We start from the raw sequence: 10,256 nt of genomic DNA, 5'->3' as shown, positions 1-10,256 counted from the left end.
ATGTATAAAAACATTTATTATAAATATTTTTAGCTAAAACATGCAATTTTTATCAAATATAAGCTGTGGACTTGCAAATACAGTTTTAATTGCTAGCAATTCTTTTACCCACTATTGTATATTCAACAGGCTGCTTTTTATTATTCTGCAGTCACAGTTTAGTATCATGGTGTAAAAAGCTACATGAGAAGTGAAAACAAAGAAACAGATGAAATGTTCATTTGCAATCTGATGACAAGATTAGTAAAGCAGCAAACATTTTTTCTTCTCTATGTATGCAGACTTATATACAGGTGTAAATCTGTATACAGTACAAGCTTGCTGAACTATATTACAGGTTCTGCTTTGAAATATGTATTTTTCTTGCAAACAAACTGTTGGAACTGGCAAATAGTTTCAACATCTTTTGAAAGTGGTAACTCTGCAAAAAGGAGTTTAATTCTCAACAAGGATCCACAAGTAGCATAGGGATTTCCAGAGTGGAAAGCTAACATGCCCTGAACTACACTGTTCCCTTCATCTCTTATTGATAGAAGTTTCATTACTTCTTAAAACTCAATGACTTAAAATACACAGAAAGAAAAAGGAAAAAAAGGGCTATGGTCCCTTGCAGGTAATACAAAGGAATGTGACCGCAAAAGTACAGGCAGAAGGCTTAAGATCAGAGATGTTCCTCGCTCTGTTACAGGGAAAGGAGGAAAAACTGCATGATGAATGTTGTGCCCTTGATATGTATTCAGCATTTTTCAATAGCAGCTTCGATCCAGAAAAGTACATATCGAATTCCACTTGTGCAGTATGGATTTCCCGTCTCTTCTTTCCAGCTGCAGCCTCTGGTGTCCCTTGAACATTTTCTCATGACAGTCATGGAAAAATGGAAAGGTACTTACGGTCTAAGCTGGGGAAAAGGTTGAAGCAGCAGAATCAAAAGACGTGGCTGCCATTCAGGTAAGAATATATTTGGATCCCAGCCCAAATCTAACAAGGGGGAAACTCCCTTTATCCCATCCTCCCCTAGTATCACCCAGAAGCTTGTTTTCTAAAAAAAACAGAGCACTTAGAAGGAAATCAGGGATCAGGGCATTCCAGTTTATCTGAGAAGCAAGGTCTTTTTGTGAAAATAAAGCAGAGCCAAGCATTACATAGAAAGAAATTCTGAAGAACATTTTATAACTGTTGAAGCAGGGTTGTTCAGAATGACGAAGAAGGAAATTGCCAGTATTCAATTTATTTATCAGGAGCATCAATCTTCTGCCAATGGGACTTCATTATTAGGATGTCTAATTCTTCTAAGCAATTATTATTAGAGCATAAAGCCTATTTGAATCACATCTAGCATTTGCAAACTTCTGAACGCCACCATTGGTGGCATATCCTCCAGCACCTAAACAGGAACTTCAAAAAGGGAGGCGGGGCTTCATATCACTTGTTTCCATCTAGGTGTCTAGGTGGATGCCTAATCACAGACAAAGCTTGTAAGAATGTACACTAATTTCTGGTGACAGGTTGTTTCAATTACTGACTGAATGCTGACTTGAGTTCTCGGAAGGCTGCTCTGCGATGCCGTCTTTCCTCTTCCTCACGTTTTCGCTCATCTTGTTCTGCTTTTATTTCTGCTTCAAATTTGCTTGCTGAAGACAAAGCTTGAACCTAAAATTCAGGAATAGAATGGTAATGTTGTTATTTATAAGTAAATCACACTGTATCCAATGGAGCTTATCTCATTATAGAGGTACACAGCTTTTGCAGGGACCAAGATTGCACTAAGTCTGTGAGTAGCATTGTAAGGGACACATTCCAGGGCCAGGACAACTATTCAATTTGATTGAAGCTAAGTTAAAGAAATTAACTTTGTATCATTATTTGCTACACATTTAACAATATGTAGCAACTTTGGAAAACCCTGGAGACCCTACACATTTTTTTTACCTTTGCTTCAAAAAAGTTTTTGGCTCCTTTTACTCCCTCAAGGGCCACATCTATTTCAGAGAGCTTTGCTAAAGCCATCAATCCACTGTCTTCTTCAAGTTCTCCAGCTGCAGCTTTATGGAAAATCAGCAGAAACTAGGGGGGAAAAAAAGACAATGGGAAATTATTTAGAAAAAAACAAATGGATAAAATTAAAGTCTAAGCTAAGATTACAGATTCAAAAGTAAAGTTCTGTATTTATTCAGAGAGTATACTTGTTTTGGGTTCAAGTAGATAAAAGATAGAAGATTTGTGGCTGGATCACCACATATTTAAACGTTTACCTAAAAGCTCTCACAACTATAGTAACTGTAGACTATACAGGAGGACACTACAATGGGGAAGACTAGGTTAACATCTTTCCCCCATGTCATTTCCTTTACTTCTCCGACCCCAAATGTTGGCAGCAGCAATTGGTATCTTTGAGCAGCTGCTTAGTACTCCAAGCAGCATCAGATAGCTGTGATATAGCCCGCACCGTAAAATAGTTCCCATTAATGCCTTCACAGTAACATTGCTGTAAGACAGTAATGGAATTAAAAAGATTCTGCTGAAACATTGCCACTATAGTCTGGTAAGTCCACTAGGACCTACTGACAGAGGAGGCCCATCAGAAAGATGTTTTGTCCAAACTCCCCCACAAACAATTAAGAGGAAGAAGTAAACCATGGCTTCTCTAAGGAAGGTTATTAAAAGTAAATAGTTTATGGGAGAAGAATGAAGAATATATATTTTTATCTCCCTTATTCTGATGAGAACCCCAAGATGACATTTGAGAGAAGACCAAGGGCACAAAGACACTACTAATTTTTAGACTGGTATCATTTTATTAAAAGTTATTGCTTCTAGTTTGACCATATTCCAAATTTCAATGGATTCTTGCCATTTTACATATGGACAGATTATAAACCTTCAGCAGATAAACTACACAATAATTTACCAAGTTCTATAGATAAATAATTCTGGCTACAACTTTTCCTATACATAATTAGTACTGATTTTACTTTTATTCTGTGCAAACCTCATATTTTTTCACTAGGGGACAGTAGAATCTAATGATTCCAATAACTACACCCATTTTTTTTTAAATCAGGAAATCAGGCATCTGGCAGAACTGTTTGTTCCCAAGCTTTTATCTTCTTTTCCCAGCAGCTTACTAATATAGCATTTCAAATAAAAAATTAAAAACTCCCTAAATGCCCCAGGGATGGGTGGGAGAAGATTACAAAACTGCTGAACTGTTTCAGGCCATAGTTAGAATGGGTGTATTCACCCAACCATTTAGCACTATTTGCTGGGACAGTACTTAACAATTCCTCAGTGAGTCACATTCTCTGGCTCAACATGCCTATAAACAAAGACTTTGCCATGATGATGAAGTCATTACTCACTACAATACAGAGGCTGAAGGCTAAAGTAGGATGGAAGGCCTGAGCTGCTAACACATACAATCTCTGGATTCTCCTCTCAGATTATTTTGCTCCTAATATTAGACAGAAGCAACCTACAGAAGCTTCCACGCAGTGGGAAAAACATAAACAACTATGAAGATGTCTTATTGTAGGAAGTTGGCAATTTGATCCCTTGAGTATTTTGGACTTGTTTTCCATAACATCTGGAGGACATCAAATTTCTTCCCGTGTCTTATTTCAAGACAAATCATGACACACCCTATCTTAATATTGGGCCTTCCTCCATGGTTTGGTTAAAGTACAATCTACCCATTTCTGAGCTGTCAGAAAATTAAATCTGCATAAAATGTGTTGTCTCTACTGGCAATATCTATTCTGCCTTTATAGCATCTGTTCGGGCTTACTGCCAGATGGTGATGCCCTAATTTCAGTTGTGCATAACATGTTATGGAAAGCCATTGGTTGAATCCTTTCTCATATTCATATTCATATATATATATATATATATATATATATAAGTAGAATTTTTCAGTACAATAAAAGTATACAAAATTAAAAGAAGATTAAGAAATAATATATAGAAAATAAGAAAAATGAAAAATGACATGAAATAAATGACATGAAAAAAGAAAAAATAAAGGATTATGACTTCTGCCTTTCTTTCTATCAAGTAATTGCCATCTTATTCTTTCCCTACCTCTCTGACACTTTTTAATCCCCAAATCCATAAATCATCAATTTAATCTTTACTTCTTTCAACAAAAACTCCATATAAGGCTTCCAGTCTTTTAAAAAGTATCACTTTTTCCCTGACCAAACTTGTTAGCTTTGCCATTTCTGTGACATCCATCAATTCTATAATCCAGTCTTCCACTGTGGGTATCTCATTGGTCGAACCCTTTCTGAACATCATCAGCTGGCAGGAAACTCTCTGCCAATCACAAGACTACTGAGATTGATGGATGACTGATAAATGCCTAGATGGCTGAATCATCTGTCAAAATTTGGTACTTCCCAAGCCACTGAACAGTGATCAGTGGAGTGAATGGACTACTCAGTAAAGTGGGACAGACTCTCTAACCTTGTTAGGCACCTCCCCCAGTGTGACAATAAGCTGTGCAGCAGGTTTGTTTTGACCCCAGGTTTGGTTTTTTTTAAGCGGGCTCAGTCTGCCTCAAAACAAGCTTCTCAAATTGCCAATCTCCCGCCTTTTAAGCAACTCGGGCAATTAGCCGCTGAGTGAGCTTGTTTCTGCTAACAAAGTAGGCCCATCTGGCAGCTGATTGTCAGAGCTGCCCAGTACAACCTCTCTTGCTTTATTGGGCAACTCACTCACCCCATCAATCAAATGACAGGTTCTTTTAACAGTAAGTTTTGCACTCTTTCAAAACTGTGGAGTTTCTTTCTGAAGGAGGAAAGAAGAATGGCAGCAGAGGAAACTGCCCAGAGCCAAAGGAATAGTCAGTAAAGTCTGTCAGAATATACTCACCATGACACTGTCATGGGTTGCTGCTGGCTTAATGGAGAAAATACTACTATAAACCAGAGCAGCTAAGGATGACTTAAGCCAGTCTCACTCATGGGCTGGGGATGTGATGAAGGCAAAGTCAGGGGAACATGGCAGAATAAAGAGGTTGTCAGAACATATTCATACCATGGCTAGATGCAAGTGTGGAAAAGCCCACTGTACTCTGGTTGGCAATAGCCAAACAAAGTCAGAAACCTTAGCCAGATTACTGTAATCCTTCTATTATCCTTTTAATGAGAACTGAGCATAGTATCATTACTGAGACCTAGAGTGGCCGAGCTGGGAAGGTAATTTCTAGCAGTTGTACACACCTGGAATCTTGGTGTGGTATCAATACAAGCTCAATATTTGGAGAAAGGGAGTTTTGAAGTTGATGGCTGACAACCACAAAGCCACTGACTGTCATCATCTCAACCATTGTTTCAGATTGTTGTAATCATCTTAGCATGACAAAGATGTTCTTGACTGTGGGAGTTTCTGCCATAGTTGCCATTTCAGGAAGCAACCATGGCAAGCCCATACAGATAGAACAGTATGATTTATTTCTTGATATAAGGAGAACAAGAAACTGCCCTGCGTAAGAAACAAGTTAGAATTGGCAGAACTGCACTCATATGTACAAGAATTGCCTGGATAAGCAATGTGAAGCTGTTGTCAAGACATGGAACATTTTAAACATGTAGACCAGCTTCTGGAACACTTTGGCTGAAGAAGGGGGTAAGTAGTTGGCCAAATTAAAGGAAATTTGCCAGTTTCTGCATGTAAATCATGTTCATTACCCCTGAGTTAATGGATTTTCTCCATTTCACTGGTCTATCTTATTCATGAACAAACAGAACTGCACTGCAAGGAAGCTGGTACAAAGATAAAGTTTAGCAGCTTGTCCATGCTGGCAACCTTGTGTCAATAATGTTTTACTAACAAAGATATATAGAACCTAGCTAACTGGGAAAGCATTCCAGTTAAATTATGTATACCTTTCTTTCAAATACAAATACATCAACACATTATGCAAGATGATCTGTTAGAACTAAATGTGAGCTAGGACTGCAATACAGCACAGATCATCATGAACTGGACACTACCAGTTCCTTGAATTAATATTAACACCTTCACAAAAAAAGCTTCCTTATATATCTATTACTAAAAAGAAGCTCTTCAAATTCAATGACACTCTAGTTCACAGAATACCAATTTAGCCCAGTATGTATACTGACATCACTGTTTGTAGGGGAACTATAGTTCTCAGGATTACCAGGCAGATTCCCCCATTTGGCTATAAGAATAGAGAAATACATTGTGGTACCAGCTGACAGAGCAAAAAAAAAACAGAGGCACATGGGAATGACTCATCCAAACAGCTGGGAAGAGGTCACAGATGGGAGCTGCCAAATCCAGATCATCTCTATGTACAGGGATAGAAGACATGCTCTCTGGATAAGTAGCTAGTAATTTCAGAATGTTCACATTCACATGACTTCTTAGACTCTTCACAATATTAACCAGAGTTTATGGATATAATTCATACAACTCATGTATGTTCACATACCAAATCAAATCACTTTTCAGAAAGCAACACATTTTTCCATAGGTAGCTAAGTCTTAAATCAAAGCACATCATATTCTAGTGCTTAAAGGCAGATACCTTTTAGAATTGTCAGGAATACAACTGTTTTCCCAGAAACCTCTGACATGAATGAATTCCTCTTGAAGGAATCTAAGAGCAGCTTGCATTTGCAAATCTATATATTACTGAGGTTACTGATACAGATCCCATTTTGCTATCTGCTATCAAGGTTACCATGTTTTAGACTGGAAAAATGAGGATCACCACTAGGTGGTGGCAAAAGACCAAAATTTTCAGTATCTGCAACCATCTAATATCTATAGCCCAGATCTAGTAGCCCTAGGTATAGTGACAACCTTTTAAGGAAAAAAAGAAAAAGGAAGCCTAAAGAACAAATCAAATTGAACATTTCACAGCAAAAGTAGACATTCTACCCATATTTGAACCATAGAACAAAGTTGCTAACAACAAAAATAGGCATAGAAAGGTAGTCATCATTTCTGATGAAATAAATTACTTGTAGCAAGTCTGTTGATTTAAATGCACTTTATTCACTTTGAGACCTGATCTGGAATGGCATGCAGTAATTAGTTACACATTGATAGAGTGATAATTGGGAGAAGTAGAAATTAACTTTATTAAACACCCCATGTAAAAATAGACTGGAATAAGTTATCATTACAAAGTCCAGAAGTATAGAACACAACAACCTCGAGAATTTTCATGCCTTTTTCCCCTGTAGCAGTAGGCTGAAAATAGCAAGATTCAGCCTAAAAATCAGGCAACTATAAAATTGTTCTATGGTACAGCTACCAACGGTCAACAGTAAAACACTTTCAACGCTGGTGAAATATACAATGCTTGCTAATATACAAGATGCAATTTCTTTGTTCTTCCCTGTCTCAATAACGCTGCTTTCATCTCATCCCTAACCCACATCTGAGATACCCCCAAGTTGCCCTTAGGTGTTTTGATGCTAAAGTCGTGCAAGCTTTGTCTACCCTTCCATAGGAGCTTAGTGTTCTTTCAAAATTGCACCAGTTTTAAGTCCACTCTGTACCTATGCAAACCTTCAGGTCCTGTCATCTGTCAAAACATCCACCAATCACAGTAATGTTGTGATTGGCAAATATTCTCCCCAAGGCTGGTGACAATTATAAACAGGGAGGGGAGCAAAGCAAAGTGGTTTTACCTAACCTGCTCTGCACACCCAAAATCAGGACTCCACCACAGGAGGAAAGCAGGACAGGGTAGTAATGCAGTGTAGTACTGCCACTACAGTTTAGTGTTCACTCAAGATCAAGGGAATAATGCTTTAACTGAGCCCACTGAAAGGCTTTACAGACGACTTATTATTATAGTAACACATCAGCACAAAGTCACAACTTTGACCTCTTCTAAAGTAGTTAAATTTCCTTGACTATTACCTATCAAATTAGCCATTTATGAATTAATGCACAAGGCGAGAAAGAAATTTTCAGGTTAGGCCACAATCCAGTTGACCAGCCTATTTATTTGTTCCACATTAACTCTGATGGAGCCACTTTAAGAAATGAACTATCCTTTTACTGTACCATTCCCCTGCTGCACAATATCTATGCTAGGGCTACTCAACCAGATTGCTGGGGTGGTAAGAATTCCCTTTGCGTCTGGCCTTCAAGGTAGATCAGAGTAGGAATCCAGTGTTATGTAGGTCAGTACTACTTTTATTGCAAAGCTATAGTAACAGAAACTTGCAAATCTGAATGTGCTTCCCCCCCTCCCTCCCTTTACCTCCTTTCATGTGACCATCGTCTTGGTAGCTTCCTCCTGTCCTTCAAGATCATTCCCTCTACACCTTGCTAGTAGTGTTGGGAGATTTTAATCTATCTCCCCTTGGTGAGGAGTCTGAGTCATCTAGGAGCTCATGGCCATCATAACAATTATGGATCTAACCCAACTTATTGAAGGTTGGATACATATAGCGATCACATGCTAGATCTATTTTTTCTCAGGGGAGATGAAACGTGATCTGAAAGTGGGGAGTACTGAACCATACCTAACGTTATGGACAGATCACTCTCTGATTGCTGTGCAGTTTTGGGGAGCAACTCCCTTCCTGTCAGCCCTTCAAGATAGGCCAAGTCAAGAAACTGGTTCCTAGAATCACTGGAACGCTATTGTTATAGGGTATAATAATAGAATATTGAATGCCTAGCAGTGTCTCTGTCCCCACTCTTAAACCAAAGAGAATCAAGGCAGGATAATCTTGATTTTCTCCCCCCCTTTTTTTAGGGCTAAGCTGGCATTTACTTAACTGGTCCTGGATTCCTTCTTCAAGATTATCTCTATACTCCTCTACATCTTTGCAATAGGGAAGGACCTATTAGATCAGTTTGCCCCAGGAGTCGATGGATCTTGCAGGTTTTAACAGGGCTACTAGGGGATTTCCTGAGGCTCTGGTAGGCAGTTCAACAGACATTCTGATCACTCACTAAAATAAAGGGGCATCTAGGGCTCTGGACTGGATTGCACTGGAGCAGCCTCTACACACTTGCAGATCCACTGTAGCTCCTTGATTTACTCAGGAGCTCAGGGAGATGAAGCAGCAGAGGAGATGCCTGGGGAGCTGCTGTTTTGAGTCTGACCAGATGCTGGTACAAGCTCACATTTGAGGCTACACAGTGGTGAGTCAAGCAGCAAAAAGAAGCTGTTTTGCTCCCCTTAGTGTTATCTGCCAAATGTCACCCAGCAGTCATTTTAAAAGCAATCTATTCCCTTCTACAGAAGGATATTTCCCAAGGGCCACTGTGAAGAATTCTCACAGCATTTGTCTGCCAAATGCTCAGATTCAAGAGGCGCTGTACTCCAAGTGGACAGTGGCAGTGGAGATAACTGGGATATCATTTTGACTCTGTGAGTCATTGAGGAAGCAGATAGAGGGTTCTTCAGGGTCAGTTTTGCCATTTCTCAGATGGACCCTTATCCCTCATGGTTGGTTAAGAAAGTTGGATTTGTAATCAACATATCTTTGAGCGAAGGAGTGTTCCCAGCACCTTAAAGGAGTTCATGGTGTGCTTCATGCTCAAGAAGTCTTCTCTCAATCTGACTATTCTGAACAACTTTAGATCCATCTCCAACCAACCTCTTTTGGGAAGGTATGGAGCAAGTGGTAGCCCAGCAATTGCAAAGCATCCTAGAGGAAATGCATTATTTGGAGTCTTGGCAGTCAGGTTTCAGGCTTGGATACAGCATGGAAAATGCATTGGTCACACTTGTGGATGACTTCTGGAGCTCAGCTACCTTCAATACGATCAACTATGGTATTGTAAAGCAGCACAGAGCTAGCCTGGAAGAAAGCATGCAGCAGCCATTATAAAAACATCAACACAGCCCAGAAAGACAGGAGGGAGCAAAAGAAAGAAATTCAAGGTTCTAGTTCTCCCTTTACTCTCCTGGGTATTAGAGGGAGGGAAAGAGAAACTCTGATAGGCTTTCAAGATTCTGTTATTATAGCCTGTATCAGTAGAATAGAGCTCTAGTGTGGTGTCTGTTTCCTGACCTGATCTACGTCAAAGGGCTGTCAGGTATCCTTCTGGACCATCACTGAAGGACTGGAATGGGGGGCCACTGTTCAGCATTGTTTTCTTCCCTCATGAAAGAACAGTTCCAGTTGGTAATGGTGGGAAGAGAGAAACCTGTCTGGAGACTTCTACTCTAAGGACGCCCAGGAATCTGTCCTCTCTCCACAACTTTTTAATACTTACCTAACCTCTGCAGGAGAGCCAGTTTGGTGTAGTGG

The 10,256-nt window shown here is 39.4% G+C and overlaps 1 protein-coding gene across 1 annotated transcript in view; it reads right to left on the bottom strand.

Moving 5' to 3' along the window:
* Positions 1 to 10,256, bottom strand: part of EFHD1 (EF-hand domain family member D1) — a 32,079-nt gene continuing 21,823 nt past the window's right edge. The window contains exons 3-4 of the mRNA XM_063306881.1: positions 1,930 to 2,064; positions 1 to 1,650 (exon numbers count right to left, since the gene is read on the bottom strand). Of these exons, the coding sequence (XP_063162951.1) occupies positions 1,516 to 1,650; positions 1,930 to 2,064 (270 nt within the window). The 3' untranslated portion in view covers positions 1 to 1,515. The remainder of the gene's footprint in view (positions 1,651 to 1,929; positions 2,065 to 10,256) is intronic.

The sequence above is a fragment of the Candoia aspera genome, chromosome 6, assembly GCF_035149785.1.
Source record: "Candoia aspera isolate rCanAsp1 chromosome 6, rCanAsp1.hap2, whole genome shotgun sequence".
Lineage (NCBI taxonomy): Eukaryota > Metazoa > Chordata > Lepidosauria > Squamata > Boidae > Candoia > Candoia aspera.
The sequence above is the reverse complement of the archived record's forward strand: the minus strand, read 5'-3'. Positions and strand labels throughout refer to the sequence as shown.